This window comes from Lissotriton vulgaris, unplaced genomic scaffold, assembly GCF_964263255.1.
Source record: "Lissotriton vulgaris unplaced genomic scaffold, aLisVul1.2 SCAFFOLD_1376, whole genome shotgun sequence".
Classification (NCBI taxonomy): Eukaryota; Metazoa; Chordata; class Amphibia; order Caudata; family Salamandridae; genus Lissotriton; species Lissotriton vulgaris.
This window is the reverse complement of record NW_028254681.1, coordinates 67,495-84,540: the sequence shown is the minus strand read 5'-3', so window position 1 is coordinate 84,540 and position 17,046 is coordinate 67,495. Positions and strand designations below refer to the sequence as shown.

General features: G+C 48.1%; 1 protein-coding gene across 2 annotated transcripts; it reads left to right on the top strand.

The window, feature by feature from the left end:
* Nucleotides 1-4,519: 4,519 nt before the first annotated feature.
* Nucleotides 4,520-13,179, top strand: LOC147659462 (arrestin domain-containing protein 2-like). Of its 2 annotated transcripts, none has more exons than XM_086951738.1 (8): nt 4,520-5,167; nt 6,643-6,709; nt 8,041-8,188; nt 8,591-8,693; nt 9,110-9,366; nt 10,073-10,235; nt 10,862-11,013; nt 11,740-13,179. In XM_086951738.1, exons 1-8 carry the CDS (start codon nt 4,729-4,731, stop codon nt 11,788-11,790), a joined length of 1,380 nt encoding a protein of 459 aa, XP_086807864.1. In that variant the 5' UTR covers nt 4,520-4,728; the 3' UTR covers nt 11,791-13,179. The 2 variants fall into 2 exon arrangements, with proteins under 2 accessions (XP_086807864.1, XP_086807863.1); XM_086951737.1 differs by lacking the exon at nt 4,520-5,167 and adding an exon at nt 5,779-6,219.
* The last annotated feature ends 3,867 nt before the right edge of the window (nt 13,180-17,046 follow it).

The window sequence follows — 17,046 nt, the reverse complement described above, 5'->3', positions numbered from 1 at the left end:
AAGCTTGAACCTTTAACATCCTTCTACCCTCAGATAAATCCATGCTGACGGAAACTTGAGCCTGAGATCTCTGTAACCTGAGATATAGCTCTGTCGTCTGAAACTGGAGCCTGTGAGATCTCTGTAACCCGAGATATAGCTCTGCCGTCGGAAACTTGAGCCTGTGAGATCTCTGTAACCCGAGATATAGCTCTGCCGTCGGAAACTTGAGCCTGTGAGATCTCTGTAACCCGAGATATAGCTCTGCCGTCAGAAACTGGAGCCTGTGAGATCTCTGTAACCCGAGATATAGCTCTGCTGTCGGAAACTTGAGCCTGTGAGATCTCTGTAACCCAAGATATAGCTCTGCCGTCTGAAACTTGAGCTTGTGGGATCTCTGTAACCCGAGATATAGCTCTGCCGTCTGAAATTGGAGCCTGTGAGATCTCTGTAACCCGAGATATAGCTCTGCCGTCTGAAACTGGAGCCTGTGAGATCTCTGTAACCCGAGATATAGCTCTGCTGTCGGAAACTTGAGCCTGTGAGATCTCTGTAACCCGAGATATAGCTCTGCCGTCGGAAACTGGAGCCTGTGAGATCTCTGTAACCCGAGATATAGCTCTGCTGTCGGAAACTTGAGCCTGTGAGATCTCTCTAACCCAAGATATAGCTCTGCCGTCTGAAACTGGAGCCTGTGAGATCTCTGTAACCCGAGATATAGCTCTGCCGTCTGAAACTGGAGCCTGTGAGATCTCTGTAACCCGAGATATAGCTCTGCCGTCGGAAACTTGAGCCTGTGAGATCTCTGTAACCCGAGATATAGCTCTGCCGTCTGAAACTGGAGCCTGTGAGATCTCTGTAACCCGAGATATAGCTCTGCCGTCGGAAACTTGAGCCTGTGAGATCTCTGTAACCCGAGATATAGCTCTGCCGTCGGAAACTTGAGCCTGTGAGATCTCTGTAACCCAAGATATAGCCCTGCCGTCTGAAACTGGAGCCTGTGAGATCTCTGTAACCCGAGATATAGCTCTGCCGTCGGAAACTTGAGCCTGTGAGATCTCTGTAACCCGAGATATAGCTCTGCCGTCTGAAACTGGAGCCTGTGAGATCTCTGTAACCCGAGATATAGCTCTGCCGTCGGAAACTTGAGCCTGTGAGATCTCTGTAACCCAAGATATAGCCCTGCCGTCTGAAACTTGAGCTTGTGGGATCTCTGTAACCCGAGATATAGCTCTGCCGTCTGAAATTGGAGCCTGTGAGATCTCTGTAACCCGAGATATAGCTCTGCCGTCTGAAACTGGAGCCTGTGAGATCTCTGTAACCCGAGATATAGCTCTGCTGTCGGAAACTTGAGCCTGTGAGATCTCTGTACCCCGAGATACAGCTCTGCATCTGAAACTTGAGCCTGAGATCTCTGTACCCCGAGATATAGCTCTGCTGTCGGAAACTTGAGCCTGTGAGATCTCTGTAACCAGAGATATAGCTCTGCCGTCTGAAACTTTAGCCTGTGAGATCTCTGTAACCCGAGATACAGCTCTGCATCTGAAACTTGAGCCTGAGATCTCTGTACCCCGAGATATAGCTCTGCCGTCGGAAACTTGAGCCTGTGAGATCTCTGTAACCCAAGATATAGCTCTGCCGTCTGAAACTTGAGCCTGTGAGATCTCTGTAACCCAAGATATAGCTCTGCTGTCGGAAACTTGAGCTTGTGAGATCTCTGTAACCCGAGATATAGCTCTGCCATCTGAAACTTGAGCCTGTGAGATCTCAGTACCCCAAGATATAGCTCTGCTGCCGGAAACTTGAGCCTGTGAGATCTCTGTAACCCGAGATATAGCTCTGCTGTCGGAAACTTGAGCCTGTGAGATCTCTGTAACCCGCGATATAGCTCTGCTGTCGGAAACTTGAGCCTGTGAGATCTCTGTAACCCGAGATATAGCTCTGCTGTTGGAAACTTGAGCCTGTGAGATCTCTGTAACCCGAGATATAGCTCTGCTGTCGGAAACTTGAGCCTGTGAGATCTCTGTAACCAGAGATATAGCTCTGCCGTCTGGAACTTGAGCCTGTGAGATCTCTGTAACCCGAGATATAGCTCTGCGATCTGGAAATTGAGCCTGTGAGATCTCTGTACCCCGAGATATAGCTCTGTTGTCTGAAACTGGAGCCTGTGAGATCTCTGTAACCCGAGATCCAACTCTGCATCTGAAACTTGAGCCTGTGAGATCTCAGTACCCCGAGATATAGCTCTGCTGTCGGAAACTTGAGCCTGTGAGATCTCTGTAACCCGAGTTATAGCTCTGCTGTCGGAAACTTGAGCCTGTGAGATCTCTGTAACCCGAGATATAGCTCTGCTGTCGGAAACTTGAGCCTGTGAGATCTCTGTAACCCGAGATATAGCTCTGCTGTCGGAAACTTGAGCCTGTGAGATCTCTGTAACCCGAGATATAGCTCTGCTGTCGGAAACTTGAGCCTGTGAGATCTCTGTAACCCGAGATATAGCTCTGCCGTCTGGAACTTGAGCCTGTGAGATCTCTGTAACCCACAAAATAGCTCTGCTGTCTGAAATTTGAGCCTGTGAGATCTCTATAATCTGAGAAATAGTTCTGCTGCCAGGATCTTGAGGCTGTAAAACCTCTGTAACCTGAGATGTAGTTCTGCTGTCTGAAACTTGAGCCTGTAAAGTCTCCATATTCTGTGATATAGATCTGCTGTCTACAGCTTGAACCTGTTAAACTTCTATAACCTGAGAAATCGCTCTGCTGCCCGGATCTTAACCCTAGATATAGCTCTGCTGACTGAAACTTGAGCATGTAAGGTCTCTGTATACTGTGATATAGCTCTGCTGTCTAAGGCTTGAGCCTGTGAGATCTCTCCCAACATGAGGGATATGCTTGCTGTCTCAAGGATGAGACCATAAGGGCTCCCAAACCAGATAGAGAGCCCCAATATCATAAGCTGGAACCAGTAAATAATGTTTGATCTGAGAGACAGGCTTGACGCAAAGCGGCGTGAGAGGGCCGCACAGAGGCGCGAGAGCTCCTATGGTCCGCTGCAACGCGGCTCTGCTTAGAAGCAAAGCTCCTCGGCCTGAGCCTGTAAGATGTCTGGGTCCTGTTAGTACACTAGTGCCTGTAGGATCAGAAGTGTCATTTACGGTCAAACTTTGCTGCAGGAAGCACGGGCTTCATTGAGATCTATGCAACCTGAGAGATAGCTTTGCTGTCTAAAAGACACATTTGGATATATTTTGGGTATAAAAGCTGTATCCTGCGTTGGATTTTTTGACACCCATGACATCCCGCCAACATACCCCGAGACCTCACCATGCCCCTTCAGCCACCCCTCGAGGTAGGAACGCGTGATTGGTGCTATGCAGGCCACTGCTGCAACTTTTGTGGAGAAGTGTGGCTCAATGGTTAGAGCGGCAGACCCTGATGCAGAGGTCTAGCCCGGGACCAGGGTTCAACTCCCCACCTCGGCGGGTCTTGGGCTCAAAATTCCACGGACCTGATAATTCTCACCTCGGTGCCTATTCCAATCATGGAGTCCCACTCTGCAACTCTGGGCAATAGCTTGCTTAATCTCCACAACGGCCCCCACAACGCTAAGGGTGCCTGGCCTCCACCTTGGGGGTGCCCAGGAGTGGACGCCTCACAGGGAAAGCCAGGATGGGTTCCACAGCGGTATTCGTACAAGAGCCTTGAGACCCTTGCGGGTGAGTAGTGCGCTATACAAGTATCAATTTACATTTTTGCCAGCAACTGCCCAAATATGATGGCTCAAAATCACTGTGCAAACTACAAGACTCAAAACCATCTGATTGTATTACGAAATTACGAATTAAAATAAATACACATTGGTAGATAGAAGCGATGCCAGACCTTCTGTAGACATAGGATAACATCTAGAACACATATATTCAGCCCTACAGTCAGGGCTTTAAGTGGGCCGGGTCCTGCCGTTGCTGAGACGGGTCCCTATCGGGCTCTTCATTTCTGCCATCACCCTCAGTGGAAAAAAAAATCTTAGCTCTGCAGCCCTGCCACCCTTCACTGCCTTCGAGGTAACTTCAAAGAGACTCGTTATAATTCTTTCACAGTCTTGATATTTCAGAACTGAAGCATTTTCGATATTATATACAAGCCATAGTTGTTGCCTTTTTATCTTATGCAACTAACAACCATTGGTAACGCCAATACTCCTGGATTGTTGTAGGTGTGATGTTACTCGTTTTATTATATATCTGGATGCAATGACAGAAGCAGCAAAATACAAGTTGGGCGGCACACTATGCTAAGCACAGATTTTTAGCTTACGTGTTTGTAAGCCACGCTCTTAATTACATCAGCCACGCCCCTTTGAGACCCCCCAGTTTTTTCATCCCACGTAAAGCTCTACCTACAGTCCACAAAATCCTATGTGGGAGACGGAATCCCTATTTCTCCTCTCCAGAAGTCCGCGAGCCATGGCTTTTGCAGACAGTGCCTTGAGGGCAAATCACTTTGCACTTGAGTAGAACAGCGCCCAACCATAACACCGTGTGAAGCGTGCTACACGAGTGTGCCGATTAAACATCTGTATTTCAACTCGTCACCTGGTGATGGTTTCTGTCCTATTATCCCATCCAGTCATTTCCAGTTCTCTCCTTCCTGTCCTGAGAGAAAGAAGCGGGAACAACAGGTGCCGCCCCTTTTTGTTGCCATAGTGATTCAACGAAAGATTGCTCACCTGGAACTGTGTGTGCCAAACATGCAGGGGAAGGGCATCGCCCTGGCACTCCTCCCTCCCTCCAGTATAAATAACCCGGCCGCCACCACCTGTCTCAGAGCGCGGTCCGTCTACAGAGGGATCCTGCAACTTGCTGCTGTCCGCCCTCAAGGCTTAAACAAAGAGCTTGAGCTTCGCGCTGCGTACATGATCTTCGACAAAGTGAAGCGGTTCGTGCTGACCCTGGACTGCCCGGAGCCGGGATCCCCGCTTGTCTTCAGCGGCGGGGACACGGTGACGGGCCGGGTGCTGCTGGAGCTGGAGGCCGAGGTCAAGGTGGAGTCCATCAAACTGCACGCCCAGGGCCTGGCCCGGGTGCACTGGACCGAGTCCCGCAGCGCCAACTCGAACGCAGCCTACAGCCAGAACTACGTGGACGAGGTGGTGTACCTGAACTACCAGGAGGCGCTGCTGAGCACAGGTGAGAGGGGGCCCCGCTGGCATGGGTGTGGGCGGTGGTGGGTGGAGACATAAACAGGGCTTGGTAAAGTAGGGTCATGGGTTAATATAACTGCAGCAAGAATGAGTGAGCTTCCACCTGGTCAGAGGTTTCAATCCTTAGAGTACTGATTCAGCCAGTCATCCTTCTGAGGTTGATAACATGAGTACTATTGACTTCGGTGATAACTTAAGCTTAGAGCCGTTAGAGATGACTAATGCTGTTAAATGTGTTATATGAAAGATAATGTCACGGGGGTGGGGGGAGGGGCTATTACCATCCATTCCCAAAGGTCAAAAATGCTGGCTATATATTCCCGGTATATTATTTGGTACCTTCTCTCACTCAATCTGACAATTTCCAAAACATACCCACGGCTTAAAAGTTGTGTTTTACTTAACGGAGGACACAAGATTTGCCCAGGATCACACAGTTTAATCAGGCAACGAGTGTGATTGCAGCTGTGCGCTCCTGGGTCACAGTGGAGAACACACCCGGTAGCCTAGGGTGACGAGGCTTCCAGGACAGTCTAGATTTGTCAGGGGCTGCCCCGCCCCTGCTTTTCAGGGAGCATTGACTGAGCACGCATGGGACCCGCTTTCATGCGTTCTGAGGCAGCCGCGGGCAGCACCTCATGTCAGCAGGACTCGGGGTTTAAAAGCTGAATTGAATGTATTCGCTTAGTGCCCCCCTGTCGAAACATATTGTGCAGGGAGGGGCACCAGCGTGCTTCCTCTGCTGGGCACGCGCGGTGCAGGGATGGGCACCAGCGTGCTTCCTCTGCTGGGCACGCGCGGTCAGGGAGGGGCACCAGCGTGCTTCCTCTGCTGGGCACGCGCGGTGCAGGGAGGGGCACCAGCGTGCTTCCTCTGCTGGGCACGCGCGGTGCAGGGAGGGGCACCAGCGTGCTTCCTCTGCTGGGCACGCGCGGTGCAGGGAGGGGCACCAGCTTGTGAGCCCCAGGGGTTCACACGCACGAGTGTGCTGCACGTGGGACCGGCCTTTCGATGCAGCGTGCATCCTTCAGGACACTGGTTCGCGTCTCAGCCTCTCATCCTTCAGATTGTGATAAAAGGAGTACAAGATAATTGGCTATAAAATAAGACCTGCCATTAAAGCGCCGCGACATCCTTTAAAACCTTGTGTGCGCTACATAACTGATGAACACTGTCGTCTCTCTAGCAGAACCGCAGAAACCATTCATGTTTAATGCTTCATCGGCTTCTTAGATTTATATCTATTGCTGGCTAAAAAAAACACTTTTAAAAACAAACTTTAGCTGAAAGCAGATTTACGGTACAGACATCAAAAGCACAGGTTTAAGGGTCGCGGGGCATTTCCTTCCGGTCTTGGGTTAGAGTCTTGTGACAGCTTAGCTCAGGAAGGCATTCAGGGGGCAGGAAACACTGCAGGGGTCTGAGCACGAATCTAAAACTTCGTGTGTCTTTATTCCTCAGATAACGAAACTCTAACGATTCTGCAACCAGGAAAGCACGAATTCCCCTTCACCTTCCAGCTGCCAGAGTAAGTGGTTTTTTTTACTGTTGCGCATCTCTCTCTCTCTCTCTATCTCTCTCTCTCCATCTCTCTTTCTCTCTCTCTCTCCATCTCTCTTTCTCTCTCTCTCTCCATCTCTCTCTCTCCTTCTCTCTTTCTCTCTCTCTCTCCATCTCTCTCTTTCTCTCCCTCTCTCTCTCTCTCTCTCTCTCTCTCCATCTCTCTTCCTCTCTCTCTCTCTCTCTCTCTTTCTCTCTCTCTCTCTCTCTCTCTGGCACAAGTCCTATAAAAAGATGTGAGGGGACTGACAATATGCAAATGACCTCATGACGTCACGTGCCGAACGTGTCCCGGTGTCTGAATATTACTCTGGGACACGTTAAGCATATTTCTATGGGGCCAGCTTCTTGGCAGGGGGGACGGGGTCCACCCTGTGAAAAGAGTGGGGGACGCCGTGTACCCCCGACTCGAGCCCTGTATCTATCTATACATAATAGAGGGCCACGTGCGTCATTCAAAATAGCGGTTGCAAAGGGGCAGATTCCCTTTGCGAACAGAATTTTTGCATTTGGGATGCATCATCCAAAATGCAAAAAACTTAATTTAAGTAATCGCTAAATTTGCGATGATTTAAATTGCAATTACATTTAGGGAATGGCAAATAGCGATACCCTAAATGCAATGCATTAACCCCAAAAATGTGCAATTTCACAATTAAGAAACGCAAATTACCATCAATTCAAAGTTGATGGTAATTTGCGAGAACATGTTGCACACATTCATGCCCTTGGGGCATGTGCGTTTGCAACATGTGGTAACATGCCAATTTCAGGGGTGCATCAGCATTTGCGAGTATACTTATTTGGTACTCACAAATTGTGCATGCAATTCCCATTCATTTCGATGGGCCCGGAATGAATGGAAAGCAATTCCTTAATTGCGAGTCACAATTAAGGAATGTGTAGGAATCGCGATTTTTATTGTGGTTCCTACATGCATAAGCAATTGCGATTCCTAAATTGCGATTTCTTAAAAATCGCAATCTAGGAATCGCAATTACAAAGTTTGATGCATGTGATCTATAGTGTATACTCAGGTCCATTGGCATATTCTTTGGGGCTGGGTGGATCTTTAAGTCAATGATAACTGGCCCTATCCCTTCCCCCACCCGACTAACGTCCACTTGCCTTATATACACAACATTAATATAGTCTCTTAATCTGGTCTGGCTACAAGATATTTCGCGGGCTTCTATGGGTGTCTACATTTGCAATAACAAAATCACTGACCGCTTTATAGGTGAATGATTTGGATGAAACCAATCTGATAATCATCCTTTTTTCTCTTTACCCCCCCAGAAACGTGGTGACGTCATTCCACGGAAAGCACGGCAGCGTGAGCTACTGGGTGAAAGCCAAGCTGCACCGGCCCTGGGCCACCGTCAGGAAGGCCAAGGTGGACCTGACCGTCATCCAACCCATTGACGTCAACACGCCCGCACTGCTGGTGAGTCTGGGGGCGACCCTTGGAGGTGGGATGACTAATCGCGATTTAATTATTTTTAAAGCGGGGAAAAAACCAAAAAAACAGTAAAACACACCTAAACTGAGTTTTGCAGTTTTAGTTTTCAAAATGGTGACCTCTGCCTGCCAGCTTTATTGTAGCCTTGGGAATTCCTTGTACATTAATGATGAAACTGCCAGGGGCGTAGCGGAGTGCTGTGTGGGCATCCTTGCCCATGCCACACTTTCTCCAAAATGCTAATTTCTGTCCTCTTATGCAAGACTAACATCTCAGTAGCTAAAACCCTCACCCTCACTATATAAAGAACAGAGACTCAGTCAGCACATTAACGAGGCCATAGTGATGCATAATGTGATGTTAATGCCCTCTCCTCTCTCTCTCTAGGCCCCACAGGCAGCCACCAAGGAGAAGAGCGCCCACGCCTGGCACTGCCACCTGGGACAGGTTTCCGTAAATGCCAAGACCGACCGAAAAGGCTACACCCCAGGTAACCACCAACAGCGACTTACCGTACCTAATCTGACGCAATTGCATAGCGAGTAAGAAAAGGCTCTGTTGCTGTAACCAATCCCTTGTGGGTATAAATTATTTCCCCACACTTGAAGCTCCTTATTTTACAACATGAAAACAACAGGGAGTAGCCAAGATGAGGCAACATTTAATGTCCCAGTAACTGCTGAGTGCAACATATTATGTCAGTTTTCCAGTATTAGATAATGAACTGCTTTGTTGCAAATAAGAATGCATGTCCGGCCAATCGGCCAATAGAATTCCTAGATTCAGTGGGCGCGTACCTTTGCTTTCGCTGTCGCATTTTACTACATGTGTCAGAATGACTTACTAAAGACAAAGCTTTATCTGCAGCTTTAGTGACCAAATGTTTTTTTTTAATTTCTGCCCCAGGTGAAGTTATCCCAATCTTCGCTGAAATCGACAACAACACCTCCAAGCCCGTGGTGCCCAAGGCGGCCATTATCCAGACGCAGACCTTTGTCGCCCGGGGGACGACGAAGCAGAAGAAGACCATTGTGGCCACCATAGTGGGGGATGCTGTAGCCCCCAGAAAGAGGGAAACGTGGCACGGGAGAGCCCTGAAGGTCCCGTCCCTCTGCCCGTCCATCACGCAGTGCCGGATCATCCGCGTGGAATATGCACTGAAGGTAAGACCAGGGCTAGCTTTTAGGCCTAGGAGAGCGCAGAGGTAGACACAAAGTGAACCCATAGAAAGCTGGGCCGCCCCAGGCAGGGATTCAGATAATGAGATATTTATATTCACATTCAAATTTCTGTTTCAAGTAACTTCAAATTTAATCTAGAAAGAGGGTAAACAAATACAAGAATGGCATCTATTGCTCTGGTATCGATTGTCATGGCTGGGGTTGTCCCTGCCTGACTTTAAGCCAGAGTTCCCTTTTACTTCCGTTTTCTGCATTGGCCTTTAGCCTTTGCACGCCTCACCCCGGAGGAAGGGATTAGAGATGGCCTTCTACACCTTGGTATCGGCTCTCTCGTTTTACACAACCCCACACCACTCGCGTCCACTGATGTTGTAGTGCGTGTTTCCTTGTTGAATCTACATTAGTACTCCATCCGGGGTGATTATGAGCCTTACCTGGCGGCGCTGACTGTGCACCGAATAGACTACACTCCGTCACCTGAAATTTGCAGGTGTGTTCATGAATCACCTTTGGGGCTGGAACCTTGGCAAGGAAATGGCAGACCCAGCAAAAAAAGTTTTGAAATGTACTGCTAACTTAGCTAAGTGTTCTCCTAAACCAGTTTTAAGTGGTGAAATGATTATGTTTATGGCAAATGGCTGTTGTGCAATTTTTAAGGGTGTTTCCCTTCTTATTTTTTTTTACAAAGGTTTGTGTTGAAATTCCAAGTTCATCAACCCTGCTCCTGGAGCTACCGCTTGTGATTGCAACAATCCCGCTGCGTGCCGTTGGGAGTCCAACATCCGACACGAGCAGCCAGTACACCGTCAACCTGGATTGGCTGCGCGGGACCACCCCGGAGCTACCTGAACGTAAGTCTCTTACCAATGGTGGAATAGGAATTGTTTTGTCTGACACAAAATGGCTGCAACGTAAATGAACTGTTCAAGAGGTGTTGATGTCTGTGAGATCACCATCCACGACTTAATCAGTCTCTATGACATCATTAGCAATGTTTCGACTTTTGTCAACGCTTGATTGTTGTCTATGGCATCTTCGGCCAATATAAGATGGTTAGCTTGGACTTCATCATCAATGGTTTGATTGTTGAAATGACATCACGATGATGGCTTGAATGTTGCTGATGCCATCATCAGCCGTAACTTGGTTAAGAGCTGGTACGTAATCAGTGGTTACATTGTGGCCCTAAAATTAGCAACAATTGTTTTTATGATACCCATGTCGTGATCAACAATGGCCATATTGTGGTCCTTACATTACCGTGACATTGGTAATAATGGTCTGAGTGTCACCTATGACATCACTATCAGGGCTTGACTGATGCTCATGACATCAACAATGACTTAAATGCTGTATGTTACTTCAACAATAAGTTAGAGGCTGTGACTTTTTTAGAAATGCAGAGTTATACATGTGCCTACTCTCTGCAGAAAAATGGTGAATTCTTGTCTAACCTAGGGCCTGTATTTCTTTCCAGCTCCTCCTGAATATGCCGCAATTGTATCCGATGATGACTGCGAGTACACTATGTCTGCACCGGTACACGACCGCTTCAGTGGTCCACTGGAAGGGCCATTCTACGCTTACATCCAAGAATTCCGGAACCGCCCACCTCCGCTGTACTCCGAGGTGAGCATTGTTCTCTACAGATCCTCAATTTTCCTCACCTTGTTTGTACGGATCTCACTCCAGCACCTCCAAAATGTGTTTACGCGTATCAAATGAGATGGTTGGCTATGGATTGTGAGGGTAGGACAGGCGCACGGAACGGCAAACCATGAAGTACTTCTGTAGTGAAGAGATGAACCAGTTTAGTTTACGACAATCTAGTAAATCGGATCCTTCCTGATTGGTGGTGGCCCTTTCTTGGCCATCCGAATACGACCCTTTCTCACTGCAGAAAAGAGCCCCTCCATACAAAACCCTAAGTTACGTCAGCTTTCTTTTTTAAGGGTGTGGGGGATTCCTAGAAGTGTTAAACAAAAAGGTTTCCACACAAATATGAAACAAAAATTAATTTTCTGCTCACCCCACACATCTTGAATCCAGGACTGTTTCCTGTTGTACGTCCTGCAGTGCTCTACTGAGCGTACACTAGTTTAAAGCCATGGGAATTAAAATTGATGGAAAACTAACACACAAGTTCAAGTAGATCAACCTTGTGAAGCAGCAAGTTAATCTTAAACCAATCAAGTTTTCTTTACCGTCAGTGAATAAATAAAAAATGCAGTCATGTCATTTAAAAAAAAAATCACGTCATGCACTTAAGTTCATGTCCTTAAGCCTGCTGCATGCCCTAAAATGTGGAGGAGTAGCAGTGAACGTGCTAACCTTCTCCTTCATGTTCCTTTTCAGATTGACCCAAATCCGATTGACGGGGTGAGTTCCCGCGGCTCGACTGGCTGAAGACAAGGACGCAAGATGCAGTCGAACTAGAACGAAAAATCCCTCTTGACGGAGAAGGCTTCAGAGTCTGTCCTGGTGTTGACAAGGGTGCCTGGTTCAGGCATGGCGTCGTCCTCGAGACAGAACGCAACTGCAGACCCGCAGGCCAGGCGCCATCTTGCAGGCCCTGGTGTGTACAAGGACCAGAGTGACATCATGGAGCAAGGAGGAGCGTGGCTTATGGAGCGGGTGGACTCCGGTTCCTACCCACAAGTGAATGGTTTATAAGCGTGTTGGTCCATAAGGATCGACGCAAGAAGCTGTTGTTGCTGGAAAACTGTAGATGATGTAAGAAAGTATAATTGATGCAAAAAGCTGCTAATGATGGAAACAAAACTAAAGCTAAGATAACAAAGTGGAATTGATGTGAAAACAGTTAATGTAAGAAGCAGTCGTTGATCTAAGGAGATATTGGCGTAAGAAGGTGCATTGGATGTAAGAAGCGGGCGTTGGTGTAAAAATGTGGCTATCGAAGAACCGCTGTAATTGGAATAGTAGGTGAAAAGTCCTTTGTACAAGGAGCAGAAGGGAGAAAAATACCTTGAGAAGAACTTTGTTGAATCTCCAATCAGAACAGAGGTGCCATTTTGAAGTAGAATTTGCCAAAAGTCCAAATTCCCAGATGAGACCCGCCTTGGTATGTGAACACATGAAGATAAGATAACATCCTTCAAGGGAGCAGCCCTTCACGAGTGATGCTTAAAGGGCGTCGAACTGCTGAGTTAAATCGTGAGACCTTCTTGTGCTTCAAGGCGTATATTGAATTACTGGGTTAATGAACACATTTTTGTAAGATATGCTCTGTATCAACCAGCATTTTTTAATATGTTTTTTTCATTCCTTTTTTAAGTCGTGTGACAGAAAAAAAGGCCATATGCTTCATAGCTATAAAAAAGAAATGAACTTCGTAATGTTAGGTGATACATTGCTGTGAATGGACGCAACATAGCACAACTAGTGAGTGAATATGTTGCAGAAATGAATGCTGAAGCTGCAATGAACAGGGGAAAAGCTGGTTCAGCCTTTTGGGTTTTAAAGGACGATGAAACGAGCTTGTTATGCAATGCCTTAGTGCCTAGGCTCTCTTTGGAGGTATAATGTGCTATTGAAATGTATAGCGCCTCGAAACCTTCAGATCTAAAACAAGGCAGGATTAACAAGCCAAAGTGTTATTTTGTGCATATAGAGAAACGAGAGAATAATCGGTTGTAATATGGTCCTCCCCTTCTTGTCAGGCCTCTTGTGTTGCTGTTCCTTCTGTAATGTTGCTCTAAGCTCAAAGTGCCTCAAACCTTTCATGTTACGAGATGTTTATTCTGTGACCTTGAAAATAAATGTTTTATCATTCCACATTTTCTGTTGTCTCATTTAAAATATAAAATTAAAAACAGATCAGGAACTGAAGGGTGTTCCAATGCGCTCACCTCCCCAACACCACTTCGACTCACTCGCACAACATGGCGTCCACTATTACCCTTGCTCTCTCTCTCTGATCTTTATACGTTGGAATAAAACAATTCTAATGCTTATCTTAAGCTAACTTTCAGCCTCAGTCTATAGCTGCTAGCGCTTGCTTGGGTGCGAGGCGCTGTATAACTGGTACAACCGAGGACACTGAAAGCGCTTTCCCTGCACACGTCACAGGTAGGGTGACCAACCGTCCGTAAATTTCACGGACAGTCCATAATTTCGGCCGTCTGTCAGTTGTCCGTGAAGGATCCTTTAACGGACGCCATTTGTCCGTAATTTTAACTGGGCACAGCTTCCACCCACCTCCTGTCTTAACTCCGAGGCTGTTCCAAAGCTCAGATACCCATCAGCATTGGAGAGGCACAGCGGGATGGCAACCCTCACACCTCCAGCCCTTGATGAGCTGTTAAGAGGTGCTCGAAGGTGACAGAGGGAGGGGCTGTGGCTTCAGGAGCAGGGGCTCCTATTCAGATGCAAACAGCCCTGAATGCGTCTCTGCAATTTAGAGGGGCCGCCGCCTCACACATTCCCTTTCTGCCAGGGCCCCAAACATCCTGGAACCGGCCCTGATTGCAGCACTGGTTCTCTTCACAGAGCGGGTCTTCAAACATGCAGCCTGTAATGTAATAAAGTAAAGAAATGGCACAATCGCACCCACACTGATTAACAAAGTATAGAGAACAATCAGTTAAATCAGTTCTCTTGGAGTATCTCCTTTAGGTACTGTACATCACAGTGGGGGCTGGCAAAACTAACATTTTGGAAACAGAGCTTGTCTTCTCGTTGTCTTGTCCAGGAGGGGGTGAGGAGCCCTACCCCACCCAGGAAGAGACCAAGATGATACTAGAATACTGCATGCCCACCCCTGCGCCCACCCTGGTGGATCCTGTTCCCACTCCTGTGATCGCTCCTGCCCCCCCAGTGATGGCTCCTGTGCCCCCCATGTGATGGCTCCTATTCCCCCCCCCCCTCTCCTGTGGTGGCTCCTGTCCCCTCCTGTGGTGGATCCTGTCTCTGCCCTGGGTGGCTTCTGTCCCAGTCCTGGAATGGCTCATGCAGCGCAGGTGAAGTTCTTGAGGGGCCTCTTCTCAGAAAGGCTCAGCTCAAAATTAATATGAAAAGGTGGGATGGGTGAAAAAAAAGTGAAGGGATGGGTGGATAGCTGGATGAATTAGTGAAAGGGTGAGTGGATGAATGAAAGATTGAATTGAAAGATAATGAGAGAGGATGGATGGATTGATGGAGTGGAAGGATGGAAGAGAAAAGGTAAATAGCTGGATGTATGGGTGGAAGGGTAGCTGGATGGGTAAAAGGGTGGATGGATGAGTGAAAGCGTGGATGATGAGTGAGTTGATGGATGAGTGAAATGATAGATGATTGATGAACTGATAGGTGCAAGGGTGAATGAATGGACAGATGAGTGAAAGGGTGGATGCAAGGACGGGTGAGTGAAAGGGAGGGTAGATGGACAAAAGGATGAATAGATGAGTGAAGGAGTGAAAGGATAAATGGATGAGAGAAAGGATGGATGCGTGATAGGGTTAATGGATGGATTCATGAGTGGATGAGTAGATGGGTGGGTGGATGGATGGAAGGAAGGATTCCTAAGTGAAAGGGTCGATGGAGAGAGAAAGAGAGGATGGATGGATGACTGAAAGGATGGATGGTTGGAAGGATGAGTGACTGGGTGAATGGATAGTAAGTGAAAGGATGGCTGGATGGGTGAAAGGGTAAATGGCTGGATGGATGAGTGAATGGATGGATGGATGGGTAGAAGAGAAGATGGATGAGAGTACAGATGGATAGGGTGAAAGGGTGGATGGATGGATGATGGATGAGTGAAAAGATGAATGAAGGGATGGATGAGTGAAATGATAGATGGACGGATACATGATGAATAGGTTTGCAAATGGTTGAATATGTTTGGATATGGCTGGGCTTACTTATATACTATTGCGCGACATCTGATGTGTCTTTAAAACTTATCCAATTGTCCTGAAGTTTTGTCCTGAATTTTGACCTACTGTCCTGAATTTGTGTCCTGAATTTTGACCCTTTGTCCTGAATTTTTACAGTCACCGTCCTGAATTTGCACCCACAACAGTTGGTCACCCTAGTCACAGGCCTCTAAATGCTACTCACTGACCCACCAGCGCGTGGCAGGAAGCCGGACACTGAAGCGAGGCAGAGCAAAGGACATTCATTGTAGGGGCACTCTCTTTTGAGACGACGGCTCTTTAATTGGTAAAAGTGTTTACCTCTGATCTCCTTGATCTGCGGGTCTTCGTGTGTGTGAGAAGGGGGTTGTGTCTTTTTATCTTATTTCTTATTTCTGGAAGGAATATCTAAGAAACGAAACTCTTCCACGCCCAGAGATTCATATCGAAATCCACCTCTGTCCTCCTGTAACTAAGATGTCTGTAGGGCTTCTGAACAGGATCTAACACTGGGTGGGGCCCTTTATTAGTAAGGCTGAAAGTTCGGACCAGAAGATCCCCTTTGTTTACTTTGCCTGTCTGGGATTTACCCCTGTTTCTATCCTAAGTTTAGACTTTGGGGCAGGGGTGTTCCAGACTAGACGACCTGAGAAGACCATGGTGCAGCCACCTCTCTCCCCCTGAGGCCTACGTCAGACCCGCTGGACCAGTGGATGAAATGTTCATTGGAAGAGATGCGACAGCCCCCAGCATCCATCCAGGCCCCGACAGACTGCCATGGTGTCTCCATGAGGGTTTCACCTGGGGTGCCAAGGCGTGCATCCTGTGCCCCCCCACCCTCACTGACCCAAGGCTCTGGTGACTGCACTCCATGCCCCTGGGCATACATGGTGCCAACCTGTCCAGCAGAGAGGGGGGACAGTGGCCTGAAAGTGTCTATAAGTCTGTGTCCATGTCTTTTGCCCTTCAATCTACAGGTTTTTGAGTTAAAAGTGTGGGTGCCACAGCGTCAAGTCTTCCTGTATCCGGGTCACCATGCCATGTCCTGGTGTTCTCGTGTGCAAACTTTCCAGGTCACCAGCGGAAGCCCCACTGTACAGGGTCCTAGTGTCCGGCACTGGCGTTCCAGGGCCATGGTGCCACTGTCAAAGGGTATGGACCCGTTCCCTTAGGGGGGTACCCCGAGGTTTGTCTCCATGCCCAGGATCACAGGGCTTGTGTCCGAGCAGCCATGACTCCCAGAGTTCGTGCCCTGCGGCGCCCAGGTCCAGTGCCTACTACCCAAGGTCAGGGTTCGTTGTATCCCTGGCACTGTGCCAGCGGCGCCCTAGCCTTGCCAGGATTGGTCCCTGCTTTCCAAGGCCCAGTCCCCCTTCTTTTTGCCCCAAAGTCTTTGTCCCTGGGCCGCCCCCTGTGACCTCGTCGAGGGTCACTTTCCAATGTTTTGTCTCGTGCTCCATTCCTGCCTCTTAGGCCCCTGCTTGGTTTCCATCCCTCTGTGAATGCTCCTCTTTTCAGTGCACAGCCCAAGTGTTCCCTTCAAGGTTCCTGGTTTGGGTCACCCCTTCTCACTGGCATTGGTCAGTGCCCCTATAACCCTCTCCTAGGCCTCTATTCATGTAAGCATTTCCGGGTCATCCATTCAGGGCCTGAACAGTGCTTAATTTGTATAAAAACACACACAAACAAAAAGGCCACTGCAGCTTGCACCGTTTAACGTCCACATTAATAAACAGGTGTTATCGTGCCCATCTCTGTATTAGGTAATAGCGGCACCTTGTGGCAGAATGTCACAAGTGACAGTATCAGG